The 22,929-nt window shown below is 48.2% G+C and overlaps 1 protein-coding gene across 2 annotated transcripts in view; it reads right to left on the bottom strand.

Moving 5' to 3' along the window:
* Positions 1-2,014: 2,014 nt before the first annotated feature.
* Positions 2,015-22,929, bottom strand: part of Lck (LCK proto-oncogene, Src family tyrosine kinase) — a 27,657-nt gene continuing 6,742 nt past the window's right edge. Inside the window, exons 1-13 of one of the 2 annotated variants that reach the window (XM_032897075.1) lie at positions 12,057-12,140; positions 11,850-11,959; positions 11,144-11,225; positions 10,880-10,970; positions 10,536-10,634; positions 10,130-10,233; positions 9,771-9,920; positions 9,342-9,494; positions 9,024-9,203; positions 6,908-6,984; positions 6,673-6,826; positions 6,456-6,587; positions 2,015-2,644 (exon numbers count right to left, since the gene is read on the bottom strand). In XM_032897075.1, the coding sequence (XP_032752966.1) occupies positions 2,442-2,644; positions 6,456-6,587; positions 6,673-6,826; positions 6,908-6,984; positions 9,024-9,203; positions 9,342-9,494; positions 9,771-9,920; positions 10,130-10,233; positions 10,536-10,634; positions 10,880-10,970; positions 11,144-11,225; positions 11,850-11,959; positions 12,057-12,084 (1,563 nt within the window). In that variant the 5' untranslated portion in view covers positions 12,085-12,140 and the 3' untranslated portion in view covers positions 2,015-2,441. Of the gene's footprint in view, positions 2,645-6,455; positions 6,588-6,672; positions 6,827-6,907; positions 6,985-9,023; positions 9,204-9,341; positions 9,495-9,770; positions 9,921-10,129; positions 10,234-10,535; positions 10,635-10,879; positions 10,971-11,143; positions 11,226-11,849; positions 11,960-12,056; positions 12,141-22,929 lie in introns of those variants that run through there. The other variant, XM_032897081.1, reaches the window with a different exon arrangement.

Below are 22,929 nucleotides of genomic sequence, written 5' to 3'. Positions count from 1 at the left end.
CACACACACACACACACACACACACACACACACTGCCATCAGACTTCCACTCATCCTGACTTTCACACCAATTCAGGGTGGCCCGGTTTCCGTCTCGGTCTCCATTTGTTTGTTTTTCGGGTGAAATGTCCTTTAGGAGTGTTGGACACACCTGACTCAGGGAAATTAGGATAAGAGATCTGGCAGGAGTCAACAGAACGAAGGAAATTCCTTACACTCACAAATGTTAAAGGTAAGGAATGCCTGGCTTTAGAAGGAAGGGTATCTCTGAGCTTGGACTAGTAGAAGTGCTACATAGAATATAAAGCCATAATGTAGGGGGAAAAATCCTGTTGTGGCATCCTACCTTGGGGCTGCTACATGCTAGGAGCATCTTAGGGAAAGTTCTAGATAGGACATAAGTAACCCATGGCTGATCTTTTCTGCAGGGGCAATAGTTATGGTCTAATTGCCTAGCCTTTTGACACACATAAACTCTCTTTTTTTTTTTTTTTTTTTTTTTTTCTTTTTTTTTTCAGAGTTGGGGACCGAACCCAGGGCCTTGCGCTTTCTTTTTTTTTTTTAAGATTTATTTATTTATTATATATGAGTACACTGCAGCTGTCTTCAGACACACCAGAAGAGGGCATCAGACCCCATTACAGATGGTTGTGAGCCACTATGTGGTGGCTGGGATTTGAACTCAGGACCTCTGGAAGAGCAGTCAGTGTTTTTAACTGCTGAGCCGTCTCTGCAGCTTCTCTCTTTCTCTCTCTCTCTCTCTCTCACACACACACACACACACACACACACACACACACCCCACATTTTTTAAAAATGAAATGGTAGTTTACAGCTATGGCTCAGCTGTTAGGAGCATGGCTGCTCTCACGGAAGACCATTCCCAGCATCTCCATGGTGGCACACAACCACCCCTCACTCCATTTCTGACATCCGATTCTGAATTCTGACCTCTGAGGGCACTAGACATGCACATGGTATGCAGACATATTTGCAGGCAAAACGTTTACAGACATAAAAATAAATCCACAAAGAGAGTTAACCCTTATCTCAAGCGCTGTCTTTGTCTGGTCCACAAACTGTTTCTCTGTATAGATTTTTTTTTTTCTCCGCTGGTGTCTGAGACACGGCTTTTCCATGTAATCTTGGCTGTCCTAAAACTTGTGCTGCAGACCAGGATGGCGTCAAACTTAAAAATCTCCCCCTCTGCCTCCTGTGCTGGAGGTGTGCCCCACCACTGCCTGACGGGCTTGTTGTTGTTGTTGTTGTTTTGTTTTTGTTTTTGTCGCTGACACCGAAGAATGCTACTAATAAGCTAAAAAGTTATGATTATAAAACTCATGCTCTGGGGGTTGGGGATTTAGCTCAGTGGTAGAGCGCTTGCCTAGGAAGCGCAAGGCCCTGGGTTCGGTCCCCAGCTCCGAAAAAAAGAATCAAAAAAAAAAAACAAACAAAAAAAAAAACTCATGCTCTGTTATCTCAATGTTCCGAAATCCTCCCGTTCCTTACCCATCGACCCCCCTCCCTTACCTTACTCAGGACCAATCAGCTTAAAGGTTAGCTGATAAGACTTTGCCTAGGAAACCGTTTCTCCTTGCCCTTTAAACTTTTGAACCTGGTTTTTTCCTATAAAAAGTCTACTCTGAGAGCAGACTAGTGTCACAATTATGTTTTTCCCTCTTGAGGACCTGGACATCCAGTATTATGGTACGCACTCAATAAACTATTCTTGTTTAACTCCGGTGGTGTGCATGGTTTGTGTAGGGACTCCCCAGACTCCGGCACTCATCTCTCCGGGGGGATTGACTCCCAACCACCAGGGCTTCACACCATATTTTACATGGTAATGGTGCTTCCCTTGTTCAGTGGAGACACACTTGATTACAGGAGAAACAGCCTGTAGCGATCACAGCAGGAGAACCTAGGGCGGGTGGTCCACCAGCAACCCCAGTCTCTCTCATCCGACCCTCCCCACTATCTGCCACAAAGAAATGAAGAGTGCGGTAGAAAAATGTACAACCTTAATTGAACAGACTTTTATTGAGCTCCTGGTGTGTGGTACCACCAAGGCACAGCACACAGAGACATTAGATTGGATGGCAGCCCACAAGGAGGGCCTTCCTGGAGGCCCCCAGAAAGGCAGTGGTAGACAGAGACACGCAGCAATCACAAGCCTTCTCCTCTCTGTGGTTTCAGAAAAGGGAATGGTTCAGGAAGAGACACCTTAGGTGGTCTCCAAGACTTAGACTCACATGTTCCATGGGTATAAGACACATGTGTAGAACCCACATAACTACGGATGTGTGTACGAGACAAAAACGGCTATGTATGGCACACGCACAGGCTTCATGTGCCGAGTCGGAGTCCATGTGTGCACAGGCCGCATGGATAGGGCACAAGAACTCCAGAGGGATCGGGGAGGATCTTGGGACCGCAAGGCCTCAAGGCTGGGGCTGGTACTGGCCCTCTGTGGCTGTGAAGAAGTCATCCAGAACGCTCCGAAGGTAGTCAAACGTGGGCCTGTCCTCTGGGCGCTCCTTCCAGCACAGCATCATGAGGTGGTACAACTCTTCCGGGCAGTTGTCAGGTCGCACCATTCGGTAGCCTTTCTCCAGGTTCTGAATGACTTCAGGGTTGGTCATTCCTGGAAGGCAGACGGAAGAAGGAACCTCAGCCTCTAAGCTTTGGAAACCTAAGAGCAAAGCTAATGCTAAACTGGATTTTTCTCTTTTCTTTCTTTTTCTCTCTCTCTCTCTCTTTTTAATTGTTGTTGTTGTTTGTTTGTTTTTGAGACAGGGTTTCTCTGTGTAGCTCTGGCTATCTTGGAACTCACTCTGTAGACCAGGCTGGCCTTGAACTTATAGAGACCCACCTGCCTCAGCCTCCCAAGTGCTAGGATTAAAGATATGTACCACCACAGCTGGCTTGCTGGCTCTGTCTATCTGTCTGTCTGCTTGCTTGTCTATCTATCTATCATCTACTTCTGTAGTACTTGGAATTGAACACAGGACCTCACACACATTAGATGGGCACTCTATCATTGAGCTACAATCCCAGCCTACAGTTTGGATGTTGAATGTCTCCCCACATGTTGTAAGCCTGGCCCCAACTCATGGCATTAGTGGGAGATTGTAGAACCTTTAAGAAATGGGATCCAACGGGCTAGAGAGATGGCTCAGCGGTTAAGAGCACTGACTGCTCTTCCAGAGGTCCTAAGTTCAAATCCCAGCAACCACATGGTGGCTCACAACCATCTGTAATGGGATCAGATGCCCTCTTCTGGTGTGTCTGAAGACAGTGTTCTCATATACATAAAATAAGTAAATCTGAAGAAAGAAAAAAAGAGAGAGAGAAAGAAAGAAAGAAGGAAAGAAAGAAAGAAGTCTAATGAGAGTAGTAGCATTATACTCAGAGGTAAAGAATCTTTGTGAGTTTGAGGCCAGCCTAGTCTATAGAGTTCTAAGACAGCCAGAGTTACACAGAGAAACACTGTCTCAAGAAATCAAAAACAACAATAAAAAAAAAATTTGCCTGCCTCTGCCTCCCAAATTAATTCTGGGATTAAAGAATGTACGAGGGGCTGGAGAGATGGCTCAATGATTAAGAGCACTGACTGCTCTTCTAGAGGTCCTGAGTTCAATTCCCAGCAACCACATGGTGGCTCACAACCACCATCTGTAACGGGCTCACAACCATCTGTAATGGGGTTTGATGCCCTTTCTTGTGTGTCTGAAGACAGCTACAGTGTACTCACATACACAAAATAAATAATAATAATAAAAAAGAAGGTCCTCTTAAAAAATAAAATAAATAAAATATATTACATTTACTTGTTATTAATTTCCTGTAGGATGTAAGGGAGCCTACACATGAGCCAAAGCACATATATGGAGGTCAGAGAACCTCCACATAATTATTATTTTATTTTAATTAATATTTACTATTATTAATTAATTATAATTAATTATTTTATTTCATTGGGGGGAGGGTTGAAACAGGGTTTCTTTGTGCATCCCTGGCTGTCCTGGAACTCTGTAAAGCAGGTTGGCTTTAACCTCAGAGATTCACCTGCCTCTGCCTCCTGAGTGCTGGGATTAAGGTGAGTGCCGCCATCTTCAGCTTAAAACTTTATGTCTATGTATATGAGTGTGTTTTACATGTACACATATCACACCTGTGCAGTGCCCAAGGAGGCCAGAAGGGGGCGCTGAATTCCTTGGAACTGGAATTACAGACGGCTGTAATCTGTTCTATGGGTGCTGAGACCTGAACCTAGGTCCTCTGGAAGAGCAGCCAGTGCTCTTAGCTCCCGAGCCATCTCTCCAGTCTCTCCCAAACCCCTCAGATAAAAACTTTTTTAAGTGTGGGATCTCAGCCAGGCCACGGTGCCTTTAATCCCAACACTCAGGAGGTAGAAGCAGAGGAAACCAGATCCCCTGGTCTACAAAGTGACTTCCAAGACAGCCGAGGTCTATGCAGAGAAACCCTGTCTCCAAAAATATAAATAAATAAATAAATAAATAAGTGCATGCGTGAGTGAGTGAGTGAATGAATGAATGAATGAATGATTGATTGAAACGTGGGTTCTCTTCTTCTACCTTTACATGAATACCGGGGAGTGAACTTGGGATATCAGGCTTGCTCAGCACATGCTTTTAACCTCTGGGCCATCTGGGTCCTCTCAGGAGTCTTTGATGTGTTTTCATTTTCAGTTATAGAATGCTGACCAGCGCAGGTGAGGTTCCGAACCAGGAGCTACCGTTCCAAACCGATGCCAAGATTCATTAAGGTCAAGCACACTAGCATTTCCTGCTGAGTGTCAGGCCCACACCTATGTGCCAATGACAGTCACACTCCACAACACACATGCCAGCGGCGAGACCCTGACTGAGTCACCCCTCGCTTCCTCTTCTAGAATACAGAGTAGTCCTCGTTCCTCCTCACGGAGTTATGGCGGGGACTGAACGAGCCAGTACACATAAGATGTGCCTGACTAGGAGGCGTGCTTTTATAAGGTATACCTGAGATCGTTCTAACTTGACGACAGTGATAGGTACTCGGGGATGAGAGCTCATGGACAGAGCAGTGAGGAGGCATCTCGAGCTTTTGGGACTAGGCCCAGGAGGTGAATACTAGGCTGTGAGATAGGACAAGCCCAGAGCTGGGAAATCTTTTAGCCTCTAACTGTTAGAGGAGTCTAACCTGATTCAAAGTGTCTTTACACTCCTGGGATCAATTTCAGCACCTGTTGCCCTGGGCCTGTGGGAAGTTTCTGCTAATCTGACCTCTGAACTAGAGGCTTATTTTTTTCTGTGGCATTTTCTTTCCGCAAAGGTTATCAAATTCCTTCTAGAAAAATCCCACCTATAGGCTTAGAGGTATGGTTCGGTGGTAGCACTGACCATGCATGCACAGGGCCTGGGTTTGATGCCCAGGTACACAGGCCCATGCCTGTAATACAATCACCTCCTCGTGAGGTAGAAGCAGGAATATCGGGAGCTCAGGGAGCATCTCAGACTCAGAGAGTTAGAGGCCAGCCTGGGCTACGTACAACATTGTCTCCAAAACGTAATGGCTAAAAAATAAACATTCAATAAAATCCCACCCATTGTGGGTGAACATGGGGTAAGGACCTTTTCTAGGAGAAGGAGGGGTCTATGTGGTCTCTTTAGCTGTTAAGTCTCCGTAGGAAAGGACCAGTGCTTACTGAGCAGCTCCCATGGGTCAGAGTGATTCCCAAAATCCATTGTTTTACACAGGGGGAAACTGAGGCTCAGAGGGTAACATAACTTACCCAGAGTGATGACTAGTGATGGCTTAGTGTGCCCTAAGCACTATTCTGACCTCATATTTAAGAAACCAGAGGTCAAGCAGTGGTGGCACACTTCAATCCCAGCATTTTGGAGGCAGAGACAAATGGATCTCTAAGTTTTGAGGCCAGCCTGGTCTACATAGTGAGTTCCTGGACAGCCAGGGCCACACAGAGAAACCCTGTCTCTGTCTCTGTCTCTGTCTCTGTCTCTGTCTCTGTCTCTCTCTCTCTCTCTCTCTCTCTCTCTCTCTCTCACTCACACACACACACACAGAGACAGAGAGAGAGAGAGAGAGACTGAGAGACAGAGACACAGAGACAGAGAGAGACAGAGACACAGAGAGACACAGAGAGACAGAGAGAAAGGTTTTACCTTCTGTGCCAGTCTACTTCTGGCATACTAGATGGCCACAATTAAGCAAGGGAGAGCTGGAGTTTTTTAGAGGTGTGGGGACTCAGAGGCAGAGACAGGATCCAGCTAGGAAATGAAGCATCTAACAGAGGATTTCAAAGTCACAAGCCCAAGTGAATGGAAGAGAAGCAACTCGCAGTATCAGAGTCTGAGCCTGGGTAGAAGAGAGCGGGAAGGTATGGATTTGCTCCCCTTCCTCGTAGACTTGGAGTTGCTTCTCTTAATGCTCACCTGGGTAAGGGATCCGGCCATGGGTGACGATCTCTGTCAGCAGGATCCCGAAGGACCACACATCTGACTTGATGGTGAAGGTTCCATAGTTAATGGCTTCTGGTGCTGTCCACTTAATGGGAAACTTGGCCCCTAGAGGGAAGTGAAGTTAGTTCACCTGTGTGTGCTCGCTCTCCTGCAGGTCAGGTCGTGAACCTCCTCTCTGTCCCACACCTACCCTCCCGGGCCGTGTATTCATTGTCCTCAATGAGACGTGCCAGGCCAAAGTCTGCAATTTTGCAGCTCAGCGTGTCAGACACCAGGATGTTGGCAGCCCGCAGGTCACGATGGATGTAATTCTGCTCTTCGATGAACGCCATGCCCTCTGCAATCTGCAGGCCAGGAATAGGTCACCAGTGTTTATCTCACTGACCTGTAGCCGCACAGGTCACGCCCTTTGCCGGTCTCCTTACCTGGGCTGCCATGTCCAAAAGTTTGTTGACGTTCAACTTGATGCCCGAGGGAGTCTTGAGGAAGTCTACTAGGCTCCCTGTGAGCAAAAGGGAGAGTCGTTGACTTAAATTGCCCGGGGGGAAGCCCCTAGACCCTTCCAGCTCCACGTAGGTTCTGGAAGCAGTGCCTGACCTCGGCAAGGAAGCTCACTCTGACTGAGAAGAGAGTGTGTGCTTGGGGGTCTGAGGGGGGTGCTGTGAGGAAGGTGGGGACACTTAGCATATGGGATGGCCTTTCAGAGGAGGGCTAGGATGGGCAGAGGATCCAGAGGCTTCTTTCACTGGTTAAGGCAGAGCCCCATCTCTGCAGCAGCCAAAGCCCGCATGATTCATGGCTGTCTTCTTCCCAAAGGCCTGTCTTTCTCTACCACAGACTATTGTTGGATTCTTCACACAGAGTGCTAGACTCTTTCTTCCAAATCCCTTTGCTTCATCTCTTGTCTTCTAGAAATTTTCTTCTTTTCCTTTCCTGTCCGGCTGGATCACTCTTCTACACTATTCCTACCAGCCCTCATAAATTCTTCACCTAATCAGCAGGGCAATTGCGGCACACAATTTGAATCCCAGTACTAGGGAGGCAGAGGTAGGCAGATCTCTGATTTTGGGACCAGGAAAGCCAGGGCTACACAGAGAAACCCTATCTCAAAAAACCAAAAACAACAACAAAAAGAGGCCAGGGAGCGGTGATGCACAGCTTTAATCCCTGAGGGACACAGAGGCAGACGGATCTCTGTGAGTTCAAAGCCAGCCTGGTCTACAGAGAGAGTTCCAGAACAGCAAAGGCTACACAGAGAAATTCTGTGTTTAAAAAAAAAAAAAGCCTTGTGGTAGTGGCCTTTATTCCATGCATGGGGGAGGCAGAGGACACAGGGAAACCCTGTCTTGAAAAACCAAACCAAAAAAGAAAGAACGAAATGAAATGAAATATCTTCACTATCTACATTCCTAGGGTATTTGGGAACATCCCTAAGTCACAAACTGCTTTTCTCAGTGTCCATTATCAAAATCAGGTTTCAGCTGGTTACGACACCATACACCTTTAATCCCAGCACTCAGGAGACAGAGGCAGGCAGAGCTCTGACTCCAGGGCCAGCCTGGTCTACAGAGTGAGTTCCAGGACAGTCAGGGCTACCCAGAGAGACCCTGTCTTAAAAAGAAAAAAAAACTACCAATAAGAAAACCTATTTGCCATTTCTAGGAATCATTAGCCAATGAACAGTTTGTTTCCCTTTCTGAAAGGTGGACAGATTTTGCACTCTAAACATTGTAAACCACATCAAAACAAGGCTGGACAGGAACTGTTCCCCTCAATCCCCATAGCAACCATGGAGAAGTTTCTCTTCTCTTAGCACCACTATGTTTTAATTACATGTATTATATTCATACATAATGAATGGCACACGTATGTGCCATTGCACACGTATGTACAGTTGTCCTCTACAACTTTCAAGAGTCAGCTCTTTCCTCTATCATGTGGATTCCACGCATTGAACTCCTGTTTGTCAGGCTTGACAGCAAGCACCTTTATCTGACGAGCCATCTTGCTGGCCCTAAACCCACTATTTTACAGATTAAAAAGAAGTATTTGTAGCAGAAAGCAATGATGTGATCAGCCCAAAGCCATACAAGATTATAAAGCCTCAACTCTATCCGGGCAGTCAGACTCTTGGATCCTTCACAAACATACCACATGTTGGGGCTAGAAGGTGGCTCAGCGTTTGAGAGCACTGGCTGTCCTTCCAGAGGACCTGGGTTTTATCCCCAGTGGCTCACCACTGTCTGTAACTCCAGGGTATCCCACACCCTTTTCTGGTCTCTTCAGGCACCAGGCATCGCACACTATTTCTTGGGTCAAGCATTCTGGGATCCAGGTGGGCATTGGCAGAAGGCAACAGAAACTGCAGATCAGGGACTATCAGAATTAGAACTGATAGATCAGAGGCCTAGGGGCCCAGGAAAGCGTCCTTAGAAACCCTCAGTGGCAGGCCAGAGGAAAAAGCACATTCCTAGCCTGGGTGCAAAAGGCAGTGAGGCCACAATAGCGCCCTCAAGCGGCTGGACATGGAAGCATACCCACCGTTCTCCATGTATTCTGTGATAATGTAGATGGGCTCCTGGGTGACCACTGCATAAAGCCGGACGAGCCGCGGGTGCTGCAGCTGCTTCATGAGGTTAGCCTCTGCCAGGAAGGCATCAGGAGACATACTCCCTTGCTTCAGACTTTTCACTGCCACCTTCGTGTGTCCATTGTAGTATCCTGGGAGACAGGATACGGGAAGAGGAGTTACAGAGGTCAAGATCCTGACGAACCAGGCAGCCGCCCTGAATAGGCCAGTGTGAGAGGAAGCTCACACTTCCTCCCCTCTTTCCAATCAGTACAGAGAGCCACACTCACCCATCCACACTTCCCCGAACTGGCCAGCTCCCAGCCGCTCAACCAACTTCAATGTCTCTCTGGGAACTTCCCATTCGTCCTCCCACCATGGTTTCTGGGGCTTCTGGGTCTGGCAAGGACGGCTCAATTTTGTGCACAGCCCATCAGAGGCGTCTGCATGGACAAAGGAGAAGGGTAAGGCGGTCACTAGAGACCTTGGATGCTCCCTTCAGCTCCTACCTCTCTCCACTTTCTTCGTAGGGATAACAGACTGACATGGGAGGGGAGACGTGTGGATCATCCAACATTAGCCTGCAGGGTCCAGGGTCAGGTACTATACCCCTCATCCATTGAAGGGGAAAGAAAGATGCTTGGAGGGTCTCTAAGAAGGACTGGGGGTAGATAGGCTGCTAGGAAGGGCACAGGTGAACGCATTCCGCCAGAGCTCACTGGTGTAATGGCGGACCAGATCGTGTAGTCCGGGAAAAGTGATACGAGGGGAGATGTAGAAGCCACCGTTGTCTAGGTTACGGATCTTGTAATGTTTCACCACTTCTCCCTGGTTCTGGTCGAAGTCTCTGACTGACAGTGAAAAGGATCCTGAAGAAAGATTGGAGAGGGTAGGAGGAAAGAGAAGATTAGTTGAAAAGGGAAAAGAAAAAGAGGCAGATTGCCTTCCATAAATCAGGTGGCCACCGCACCCGTTTCCTCCAGCTCTCCACCCCCGCCCACCTCCTCGCCCGCAGGCGTCCGCCCTCACCTCACAGCCCCGCCCACACCGAGGCTCCGCCCACCAGGCTCTCTCTCACCCGCGGTGCTTTCGCTTTCCCGGATCAGGAAGGATCCATGCGTGTTCCCGGGCGCCAAAAGCTGCCGCTCGGCGTCCTTACGGCTCAGATTTTTGAAGAACCAACTGTGTAAAGCAGACGCAAGACCATCGGCTGTTGGTCTATTTCTTTCTTTCTTTCTTTTTTGTTTTGTGCAGCCCTGGCTGTCCTTAAACTCCCTCTGTAGACCAGACTGGCCTTAACTCAGGGATTCGCTTACCCCTCCCTCCCAAATGCTCGGATTAAAAGCCTGTGCCACCTTTGTCCAATTCTTCCTCCATCCCAGTCAAACATGCCCCCACTCCCTGGACCACGCCCTGTTCTGAGATCCCTGGATGTGCCTCCCCTACTCCCCACCCCCCCATCCCCACGGAGGTCTCCTGCTCACGGTTCAGGCTCCAGGCTGTTTGCTTTCGCCACGAAGTTGAAGGGGATGAAGCCTTCTTGGCCAGTGGTCAGGGACTGAGCCTTCCACCACTCACCGCTCCTGCACCACAGAGACCATCATCACGGTGTACAGAGCCACTGGAAACCCCTCAGCGTCCCCAGTTAGGCCAGGCCATCACTCCCCCGTATCAAGCACTCTGGAGATTTCTACCTCATTCCAAAAGCCCTCTGCTGTGGCCAGAGCCTGTCAGGGGTGCAGGAGGGCTGAGGACACGGACACACACACACACACACACACACACACACACACACACGCACGGCAAGGTAGGTTAGAGGTATACTCACTGCTCCAGGATTCGGAGCTGTTCACCCTTTTCAAAGCCCAAGTCTCCATCATGGGAGGGCTCATAGCTGTGCAGGGCAATAACTAGGTTGTCTGTAAAGAGAGAAAGAGTCAAGAGGACCCAGCCTGGGGCTGACAGGAACAGTGACGTTCTAGAGACACAGGATGCAGACTAAGTGGAGAGATGGGGAAGAGGGTATGGGCAGGAACGAGCAAGCATCCACAGTCTGCTGTTATTATGTTTCACACGCTGTGGATGGAGTCACCTTGCAGCGGGGAGGCTGGTGGGAGGGAGCCCTCATAGGTGACCAGTGGGTCCCGAACTTCAGAGCCGTTCCGGATGGGCAGCTGTGGGGTAGGAAATGAGGCTGGGATCAGAGAAGAAAAACTGGATCTGACCCTGGTTCCCCTCCCCTCTATACTCTTTCTATTTCTCCAGTCTGGCTGGACCTTGCCTCTGAATTCACCAACTGTGTGTGTGTGTGTGTGTGTGTGTGTGTGTGTGTGTGTGTGTGTGTGTGACTTTAGGAAGGTCCCTTCCTCTATGTGGACCTCTTCTGTGATGCACTCCAGAGAAGATGGGAATGCTGCTATTTCCAGAGCCTTTAGTTGTGATCCGTTTATTTATTTTTTTCTCCTGGATACACAATGGTTCCTCCATGCCATCCCTTTACCAATCCTAACCCCCCACCAGCCCTTTACCAATCCTACCCCCTTTCCTTCACCAATTCTATCCCCCACCTGCCCATCCCTTCACCACTCCTCTCTCCTCCCATCCCTTTACCAATCCTATCTCCCCTCATCCTTTCACTAATCCTATCTGCCCTCCCACCCCCAGCCCTTCACCAGTCCGATCCCCCAACCCCCAGCCCTTCACCAATCCTATCCCCCATCCCTTCACCACTCCTATCTCCCCCCTCCCTTCACCACTCCTATCCCCCCATCCCTTCAGCAATCCCATCTTCCTCTTACCGTAGTCTTGCTGTCCAGTGGGACTATGGGATAGTGGCAGTTTTCACACACGTCAATGTTCTCCATCCAGTCATCTTCAGGGTTTGAGCTGCAGACACAGCCCATGATCCCTGAAGGAATGTAGAGAGGCCTGAAGGAGCTCCCCCTAAGCCAGTTCCCCCAACATCAGACATCCTAGAGCACAGCCCAGGAAATTACAAAAACTACCTGAGATTGTCAGCTCCGAGGCCCCCATTGGCCGTAGACAGAAGAGCTGAAAAGTGGAATTCTAGTTTCCCACTGGGTTTACTCGGAGCCCTCAAGCAACGAGTTCACAGGAGGCTCAGGCCCAAGGCTGGTCCCCACCCTCCCACCTGGGAAGGGCAAACCGCCGTCTTTGTTAGTCTAGTTACCCACTTCCTGCCCTCCTCAGCTCTGCTAGTCCCCAATTGGGGGACTACCTGGGAGACATCACACACACACACACTTTGCCAAGCTCTGGGGGAAACCTAGATTTTCATTCCACCCACCTCTACCATGGAGGGTGTCCGTCCCTTCTCAGTACAACTCCCCTGCCTCGCTACTGAAGCTGAGAGGTTCCAGCTCCTTACAGTCAACCTTCAACTCATCACCCCCACCCCCACTCACAACCACAGTCCCCTTCAGAGGGTTACTTCAGACAAGCTTTTGAGCAGCAGAAGGGAACCTGTTGGTGGCCTCGTTGGCTGTAATTGCGTTGCTCACTTGCCTGGTTTAGCTGTGGAAACTTTTCGTCAAGTGAAATCAAGCAGAACCCCATAGACACAGCAAGTCACGGCAGGGCTCCCTCTGAAGCCTCTGGAATCCCCACGTCCCTCCTTCCTGAGCACTGGTCCTCAACACACGGTTTACCACGAGGAGAAGATTAAGTTTTGTTTTAGTTCTTTAGCTGAAGTCTTACTACGTAGCCTCAGCTGACCCTGAGGCCTAAAACTCATTTTATAGACCAGGCTGGCCTCAAACTTGCAGAGATCTGCCTGTCTCTGGGTGTTAGGACTAATAAAGGGCTACACTGTCATGTTTTTGTTGTCAAGAAGACCGGGGGTTGGGGATTTAGCTCAGTGGTAGAGCGCTTGCCTAGAGAGCGCAAGGCCCTGGGTTCGGTCCCCAGCTCCGAAAAAAGAGGAAAAAAAGGAAGAAAAAAAAAAAGAAGAAGAAGACCTAGTCCCTCTCTCAGTCCTGCAATCTTTTATGGTATATACCACACAAACAGACACACACGCGCACACACCACACACACACACACACACACACACACACACACACACACATGCAACTTGTACTTTGAACTACTTTGTTTTCACCACTCACCCACCATTATTGTCCTTAGACCACGCCATTGTGTTTCTGACTCTGTTTTTGTTTTTAATTTTCAGTGTATGTGTGTGGGTGCTACAGCTCAGGTGTGGAGGTAGGAAGGCAATTTCAGGAACAGGTTCGCTCCTTCCACAACCTGGGTGTCTGGGGATTGAACTCAGATTGGTAGGCTCAGCGGAGGGCGAGAACGCCTCATCAGATGCGCCATTTTGCCTACCCTGTGTTTGTGACGTTCACACCCACCCGCTACCCTCTAACTCCATCTGTAAGTTTCCGCTCAAATGTCACATTGTGCCTCTCGGGCTCCTGCCCCATTTTCCTCAGGCCACAATTGCTGGGCCAGGCTCCGAGGGACATTGCAATGTTCCTCATCTCTTCTCCTTTAAAGAAAAAGTTCTATTTTTATTTATAGTTGAATGTACCTCCATATGCGTGTGTGTGTGTGTGTGTGTGTGTGTGTGTGTGTGTGTGTGTGCGCGCGCGCGCGCGCACGCAGTGCGGGGTGCACACAGAGGCCTTTGGATACCCCAGAACTGAAGCCACAGCAGGCTGAGGCACTCGACTTGACCTCTAGACACAGAACCCAAGTCTGGAGAAAAAGCGACCAGGGACTATTAACACCTGCGCCATCTCTCCATCTGCTGCCCTACCCCCTTGATGGGGCACAAGAATAGAAGCTGTGTATCACCCCCCTGGAAGCCTGCGGCACCCATCAGCGGGATGTGGAGACTAAGTTCAGATTCTTCTCGCACCTGCAGAGGTCTTAAACCATCAAACCTAACCACTGGCTTTGTTTGTTTGTTTGTTTGTTTGTTTGTTTAATTTTCAGATGGGGTCTCACTGCATTGCCCAGGCTGGTCCAGCACTCTTGTGTTCAAGTGGACTTTCTGCTCAGCATCGTAGGTAGCTGGACGAACACTGTCACTCAAACACTGTCACATGTAGCTTTGACTTTCGATTTTAGATGATCAAAGCAAACCCCAGGGAGGCCTGCCTGAAGCAGTACAGCAAAACAAGCCTTGTTAATTTATGCCGTATCCAAGTTGATGTGGGAGCAAGGGGAGACGTCTGGCTAGCAGACTTCAGAAGACCCAGCTTGAGAATCTGAAAGACCCATGCTGAAATATTAGCTGGATTGTAGGTCTATGATCCCAGCCCTTGGGAGGTAGAGGCTGGAGGATCAAAATGTCAAGGTCAATCCTCATTATACAGGGAGTTCGAGACCAGCCTGGATTCCATGAAATCCTCTCTTAGAAACAAGGCAAACCGAGAACAAAATCCCAGAAAACAAATTGCAGTAAGATAACACTAGTGTGCCTGATTTTGTCCAAACCATTCTTCTCCTCGTCTGTCACTGAGATTTGCCCACCCCTTTTCTTAGGTCACCCGATATACATTAGCTCAGTTTGCAGGAGCTGGGAAAGGCACCCACCAGCACCCTTCAGCTTTACCCACCCCTGCATGGGACTGTGAGAAACCGGAACTGGAGACTAATCCTCTTCAGGCCCATGGCTTTTAACCTGAGCCAGTCATAGCATCCCACGGGTTCCGGAACTTACGGTGTGCATCTCCCTACAATGTGTGGCTATAGGAGGGATAATAAAACATCCCTGGAACATCCCATCTTCAGAGGGGTTGTGGAGGTAGTTCAGTGGGTAGTGCTTTGCCAAAGACCCTAAGCTTCAATCGCCAGCACTGAATAGACTCGGACTTGGTGTGTGTTCCACACAGGTAGTTCTAGCACTGGAGTGGAGGCAGGAGGGCCAGGATTTCAAGGTTAGCTTGGGATACAAGAGGCCTCGCCTCAGAAACTAGTGGGGAGGGGGAGACTCAAGAAAGGAGTGGACGAACACATTCACTCTTCCTTCAACCCGTGGCTGGGAGGCCATAACTCGACTCATAAGGCTCCATGGGCTGCCTTATCAGCTCAGCTATCTTATGGCCAGACAGTGGCTGGCAGCGGCAGGAACTCCCAGAAGAAAAGTGGAGAGTGAGTAAGCATCCTGTTTGTGATTTGCAGGGGCCCTAGGAAAACACAGGTTGGTTAAGCTGTGCCACAGCGGGTGATCGGTGCACTTAGAGCGGTAAGGTGGTGCCTTTTAGAACTGGCATTTTTAGAGGCTTTGGGAAAAGGCAAGAGACACGGTGTGATGACTCAGGCCTTTTAAATGGAGCGCTCAGCTCTGGGAGGCAGATGCAGGCAGATTTCTACTTGGTCGAGGTTAACCTGGTCTACATAGTGAGTTCCAGGCTATCCAAGGCTACATAATGAGACATACACTGGGTCTCAAAGGAAAAAGAAAAGAAAAGAAAAAAAAAGCAAACACAAGAAATACATTTGGGGTTAAGGACGGTGATTTAGGGGCTGGCTTGATTAGGAACCCTTGCCGCTCCTCCAAAGGACCTGGGTTTGAGTCCCAGCAGCCACGTTTTGGCTCACAACCGTCTAAGTCCAGTTCCAAGGGATCTGATATCCTGTCTTCCGCCCACACCATGAGCTCAGGCACTCAAGCAGCACACAGACACAGAAAATTTAAAAAACATAAAAAAGCAAAAAGAAGGGTTGGGGATTTAGCTCAGCGGTAGAGCACTTGCCTATGGCGCAAGGCCCTGGGTTTGGTCCCCAGCTCTGAAAAAAGAAAAAAAAAAAAAAAAAAAAAAAAAAAAAGAAGGAGGAGGAGGAGGAAGAGGAAGAGAAGGAGGAGGAAGAAGAGGAGGAGGAAGAAGAGGAGGAGGAAGAAGAAGAGGAGGAGGAGGAGGAGGAAGAGGAAAAGGAAGAGGAGAGGATGGTGATTTAAGACCTAATGGCACAGGTTGCAGCTGGGTGTGTTGCTGAGATAGGAAGATCAAGAGTTCGAGGCTAACCTGTGCTACTACACGAAACCTATCTGGGGCAAGAGAGATGGTTCGATGCTTGAAAAGCACAGAACCAGAGTCTGGCTCCCAGCCCCCACCAGGCATTTCACAGCGGCCTGTAAGCCTAGCTCTAGAAAGGCCTCACACCTCTGGCTTCACACCTCTGGCTTTCACAGTCATCTTACGCATACATAGCACCCCTCCTCCACATACACATAATTAAAAGTAAGATAAATGTTTTTGAAGGGGGCTGGGGAGATGGCGAGATGGTTCAGTGGCTAAGAGCACTGGGTGCTCTCTCAGGAGGCAGGGATTTGATTCCCAGTACCTACTTAAAGGTTCACAGCCATCTGTAACTTCAGTTCCAGGGGATCTACCCTCCTCAGGTCTCCTCTGGCAAGAGGAATTCACAGAGTCTACAGATATACTGACAGACATAAATACACACACACACACACACACACACACACACACACACACACACACACACACACACACACACAAACAAGCAAGCAAATAAACCTGTCAGAAAACAATTAAAACTGGGCAGTGGCAGTGCAGGCCTTTAATTCCAGCAATTGGGAGACAGAGGCAGGCAGATCTCTGAGTTGAAGGCCAGCCTGGTCTACAGAGTTCCAGGACAGCCAGGGTCACACAGAGAAACCCTGTTTTGAAAAAAATAAAAAAAAAATAAAAAGAATGAAAGAAAGAAAAGGAGAGAAAAGAAAATGTAAGGAAATAAAAGGCCTGAGAGTCATGTGCAGCAGGCCAGACACTTTGGAGAGTAAAGGCTGGGTTCTTGAAATGTGAGGCCAGGGGTTGGGGATTTAGCTCAGTGGTAGAGCGCTTGCCTAGCAAGCACAAGGCCCTGGTTCGGTCCCCAGCTCTGAAAAAGAAGAAGAAGAAGAAGAAGAAGAAGAAGAAGAAGAAGAAGAAGAAGAAGAAGAAGAAGAAGAAGAAGAAGAAGAAGAAGAAGAAGAAGAAGAAGAAGAAGAAGAAGAAGAAGAAGAAGAAGAAGAAGAAGAAGAAGAAGAAGAAGAAGAAGAAGAAGAAATGTGAGGCCAGCCTGGGCACCTTAGAAAGACTTTATCTAAAATTACAACAAAAACCAGGCATCAAACCAGGCACGATGGTGCCCACCTATAACTCTGACACCTGGGAGACGGAAGCAGGAGGGCGAGGAAAGAGTTCGGGTCATTCCTTGATACATAGAGTTTGAGGCTAGCCTGGGCTACAATAGACTCTGTCTCGGAAACCTAAAATAAATGAAAAAAAACCATAAGAGGTAGGATTATAGTCCAGAGGTACACTGCTTCTCTAGCACGCATGAGAGCAATCACCAATACCAAAAAAGGAAAGATAAACGAGGCCAGAAACTCATAATCCTAGCAGTTGGGCAGTGGACACAGAGGGATCAAGAACTGAAGGTCCTCCCTGGGTACGTAAGGGGTCTGAACTAGCCTGGGGAATGGTATATGGCAGTGAAGGAAGTCCAGAAGGAGCAGAAGGAATCTTTGAAGACTTCAAAGCATTCAGTAAAGAAATGTATTCTGGACTGGGTCTGGCCCTCCAGAAAGTACCTGGCCCCTGTCAGACTGGGGGCTGGGCTGGACATGGTGGCCCACGACTTTAATCCCATCCCTCAGGAGGCAGAAGCAGGCAGGTCTCTGTGAGTTGAGGCTAGCCTGGTCTACAGAGTGAGTTCCAGGATAGCCAGGGCTGTATAAAGAGAATGTCTCAAAAAAAAAATAAATTAAATAATAAAATAAAAGTCTGGGTTTGGGAGGAAAGTTCAGGACACCTGTTTGGCATACACGACGCTTTGGGTTGGAGTCCCAGCACTACCAGAAAAAAGAAATTATTAGTTCAGTAAATTACACTGTTTGCCAGTCAAGTCTCTGATAACATTTGGAACTATGGGAGGAGAGAACCAATCCTCACAAAACTGTCCTCTGACCTCTATATGCACGCTATGTATGCACACACAGGTGTACATGCACATAGATAGATAGAGAATAAATTGCTTTTAAAAAGAAGAGAAATAATACTAATCATGTAGCAGGGCATGATGGCACAAATCTGTAATTTCAGCATCCATTAGTCTGAGGCAGCATTGGCTAGAGAGGTTATCTAAAATGAAAAGAAAAGGCTGGAGAGATGGCTCAGTGGTTAGAGCACTGACTGCTCTTCCAGAGGTCCTGAGTTCAATTCCCAGCAACCACATGGTGGCTCACAACCGTCTGTAATGGGATCTGATGCCCTCTTCTGGTGTGTCTGAAGACAGCTACAGTGTACTCATATATAATAAATAAATAATAAATAATAAATAAATAAATCTTTAAAAAAAGAAGAAGAAAAGAAAGGAAAAGAAACCAGGAGTGTTGGTCCACTCCTTTAAACTCAGGCGGCTGAGGCAGGAGGAGAGCAGTGATTTTAAGGCCAGCCTGCGGGGCAGTGTGAGACTCACTCCATGTTCTCCATTTAAAGGGAATGGTGCGGGGGTGTTTGTCAGCCTGGGAGATAGTCCAGGAGGTTCGCACCAAACCAAGGGTCTGACCTTGGTCTCTGGGACCTCCACGGTATGCAGAGAGACCTAAAGCCTATAATTTGTCCTCCGGCCTCCACATATACACTATGGTATCTGCACAGCCACATGCGCACAGATTTTTAAAGAGCAGATTGTGGCTGGGGTGACACCTCAGGCAGGAAAGTGTTTGTCACACTGCATGAGGACCTGAGTTCTGCCCTCAGCTCCCATGTGGAAAGCCTGGCGTGATGGTGTGATTTGGAAGATCACCAGCCAAACTAACCATAGAGTCACGAGATGAAGAGATCCTACCTTGAAACACAAGGTGGACAGCTCCCTAAGAATGACACTTTTTCTGAATGTAGGGGCACATGTCTTTAATCCCAGCACCCAGGAGGCAGAGGCAGAGGCAGAGGCAGAGGCAGAGGCAGAGGCAGAGGCAGAGGCAGAGGCAGAGGCAGAGGCAGAGGCAGAGGCAGAGGCAGAGGCAGAGGCAGAGGCAGAGGCAGGAGGCAGAGGCAGAGGCAGAGGCAGAGGCAGAGGCAGAGGCAGAGGCAGAGGCAGGTGGAATTCAGTGAATTTGAGGCCAGCTGCCTGGTCTCCTAGAGTGAGTTTCAGGACAGCCAGAGCTACACAGTGTGATTCTGTTTCAATAAAAAGGAAGAAAAAAAAATCCACGGCACCTGACCTCTGGCCTCCACAGCCATATACACCAGAAGCATTTGCATACATATGTGCACACTATGGACAAACACATACAGAGGGCTGGAGAGATGATGGCGCAGCCGTTAGGAACTCATTGCTTTTGCAGAGGACCCAAGTTCAGCTCTCAAATTCCAACAAGTTGCCTCCGAACTCTACTGCTAAGGTACTCAATCACTCTTCTGCCTCCTTTGACAGACACCTAGACTCATGTACACATGCACACGTGTGCACACACGCACCTACACACACACACACACACACACACACACACCACAAGCAATAAATAAGTAATTAGAACGGGAAATCTGTGAGATCAGAGAGGCTCTGTGATCTTCCCAACAACACACAGCAAATCACAGCTAGCTGTGGCCTATCTCCTCAATCCCTGCACTCAAGAAACAGATCCTCATGAGTTTGAGACCAGCTGTATCTACACAGCAAGTTGCAGAACAACCAGGACCAAATACAGAGACCTTGTCTCAAAAAAGAACAAAATAAAACAAACAAGCAAAAAACAAAAAGGAAAAGGAAAGGCCATCCAGAGACTGCCACACCTGGGGACCCATTCCACATACAGTCACCAAACCCAGTCACTCCCGGGGATGCCAAGAAGTGCATGCTGACAGGAGCTCGATATAGCTGTCTCCTGAGAGACTCTGACAAAGCGTGATAAGTACAGAGCCAATCTCTGGACCGAGAACAGGGACCCCAATGGAGGAGTTAGGGAAAGGACTGAGGTAACTGAAGGGGTTTGCAATCCCATAGGAAGAACAACAGTATCAACCAACCAGGCCCCGCCCCCCAGAGCTCCCAGGGACTAAACCACCATCCAAAGAGTACACATGGTGGGACCCATGGCTCCAGCTGCATCTGTAGCAGAGGATGGGCCTTGTTGGGCATCAATGGGAGGAGAGGAGCTTGGTCCTATGAAGGGTCTTTGCCCCAGTGTAGGAGAATGTCAGGGCGGGGAGGCAGATGGAGTGGGTGGGTGGGTGAGGGAGCACCCTCATAGAAGCAGGGGGAGGGGGGATGGGATGGGGGTTTCCAGAGAAGAAACTTGGGAGGGGATAACATTTTTTTTCTACTGTTCATCCCGGAATGCATCTGGTTACACCAAACAGTTGGGTCACGAGAAATCATGAGGAAGCTAGACAGGGACACAAAACTGGAAGTGAAGACTCCTCATCAAACATGACCATTGCCGGGTGTGACGACACACACCTTCATTAATTCCAGCACTTGGAGGTAGAGGTGGGGGAGGGGTCTTTGTCAGTTCCAAAACATCGTGGACTACAGATAGAGTTCCAAGCCAGTCAGAGCTACACAGTGTTACCCTGTCACAAAATTACAAATTTCCCCACCCCTCTCTAAAACACTCTCTCTCTCTCTCTCTCTCTCTCTCTCTCTCTCGACCATTGTACTATCAACAAAGACTTTTCCACGGAGAAATTCTCCCCTACTTGGAATGCATTTGTATCTACATTCACCTGACTAGAGAATGCAGGTCTGTGCACATAATTCAGTATCTTGCTTCCTTCGTGTAAAACCACGTGCTAGCTTGCGTCCCTGTGTGACAAAATGGGTAGTACGCAAGCCAATCCTGTATCTAAATTGTAAAGTGTTTCTTTTCATACAAAATGTGAGCCCCACCTCTCTGGTTGTAGTTTAAAACAAAGACTGCTGGGTAGCCAGATGTGGTCAAAACAGGTTAGGAACAAGGACAATGTAAAGAAATCAAGATCAGGCTGGAGAGATGTGTCATTCGAAAAAGCACTGGCCGCTCTCCCAGAGGACCAGGGTTCTATTCCCAGCATCCACACGGTGGCCAATAACCATCAGTAACTCCAGGCCCAGGTCCAGGAGCTCCAATGCCCTCTCTGGCTTCATAGGCACTGAATGCATATGGTACAAAGTCACATTTAGTCGTATAAAATAAGAAACAATTAAAAACAAAAAAAGAGGGGTTGGGGATTTAGCTCAGTGGTAGAGTGCTTGCCTAGCAAGTACAAGGCCCTGGGTTCAGTTCCCAGCTCCGAAAAAAAGAAAGAAAGAAAAAAAACAAATAAAGACATCAACATTAAAACACTGTAAACTTCTCATTGTTTGAAATAGAAAAGGAAAAAAGATTGTTCAGGGTTCTTAGAATCATGGATGACGGATTCTGGTATGGATAAAGAAACTTTTCTTCTTCCGCCCCTTGCTCAATAATGGATTCTAAATCAACTTTCACTAGGACTTGCAATGCCCTTGGTCAAACTCAAGGCAGTGTCTGGTCCACCAGACAACGTTTGCCATTACAAAAGGGCTCCTCCCACCCCAGTGTTTCTGACTTGGAGAGCTGAGTCAGAGCTGAAGTTTGGTTCCTATCTTATTGGTTGTTGGTCTGGCAGGCAGACACAGTACCCTTTTTCATGTGGTATAGAACATACAACAAATCAGGCTGCCAAAAGATCCCTGAAGAGGCTGGAGAGATGGCTCAGCCGTGAAGAGCACTGACTGCTCTTCCAGAGGTCCTGAGTTCAATTTGCAGCAACCACATGGTGGCTCACAACCATCTGTAATGAGATCTGATGCCCTCTTCTGGTGTGTCTGAGGACAGCTGCAGTGTACTCATATAAATAAAAATAAATCTTTTAAAAAGAAAAAGATCCTGAAGCAAGTGTCCCCTGACCCCGGCTTTAGCTTTTATTGTCACCAGACATGGTAGCCCAGGCCTTTCATTCCAGCATTCAGAAGACAGAAGGCAGGGCATCTCTGCCTCTTAGAAGCCAATCTACATATAGAGTTCCAGACCAGCCAGGGCTATACAGTGACAACCTGTCTCAAATAATAGTAATGAAAATATTGTAATCAGAATACATAAAAATGTATTGCACGTGTGTGGGCATGTGCATGCTCCCACATGCGTGTGCATGCCACTGCATGTGTGTGGAAGTCAGAGGACAAAGTTGGTTTTCTTTACCCACCATGTAGATTCCACGAATAGAACTCAGCTGTCAGGCTTGGCCGAAAGAGTCAGCCTGAGGATCCCTCGATTAGATTTTCTGATCCCAGAATTGCCAAACACATCAAACCGAGCTCCAATTCCCATTGACTTGGTCATGGTTAGCAACTTCATTTCCATCATCAAGTTCCCTGCTCCAAGGGCAAAGCCGCTGATTCATGAATCTTTTGTCTGGAATGGGACTGGGCCTCTGGCCTGAGAACCTTGGACTGCTTTATGTAGAATATAGGCAGGCCAGGCAGCGGTGGTGAATGGCTTTGAACCTGGTGTTCTGGAGGCAAAGGCAGGCAGATCTCAGAATTCGAGGCCAACCTGGTTTACAAAAGTGAGTTCCAGGACAGCCAGGGTTACATAGAGAAGCCCTGTCTCAAAAGTCAAAAACAAAATTATAAACAAACAAACAAACAATAGAGAAAGGCCGTTCTGGAGTAGACCCCTAACATGTGCTTGGCCATTTTGTAGCACAGTCCACTAGACTTCACGTAAAACAGTTTCCCGACTTTTCTTTAGCAGAAGTTTCACATGTTCCATGAAGGGAACAGCCACATAAACTTTGTCATGACACCAAAACATTAGGCTGGCAAGCATAATAAGCAATTGCGGGCTAGAGAGATGGCTCAGCGGTTAAGAGCACTGACTGCTCTTCCAGAGGT

The sequence above is a fragment of the Rattus rattus genome, chromosome 1 (genome assembly GCF_011064425.1).
Source record: "Rattus rattus isolate New Zealand chromosome 1, Rrattus_CSIRO_v1, whole genome shotgun sequence".
Lineage (NCBI taxonomy): Eukaryota > Metazoa > Chordata > Mammalia > Rodentia > Muridae > Rattus > Rattus rattus.
Note: the sequence above shows the minus strand (reverse complement) of the source record. Positions and strands in the feature narration are given on the sequence as shown.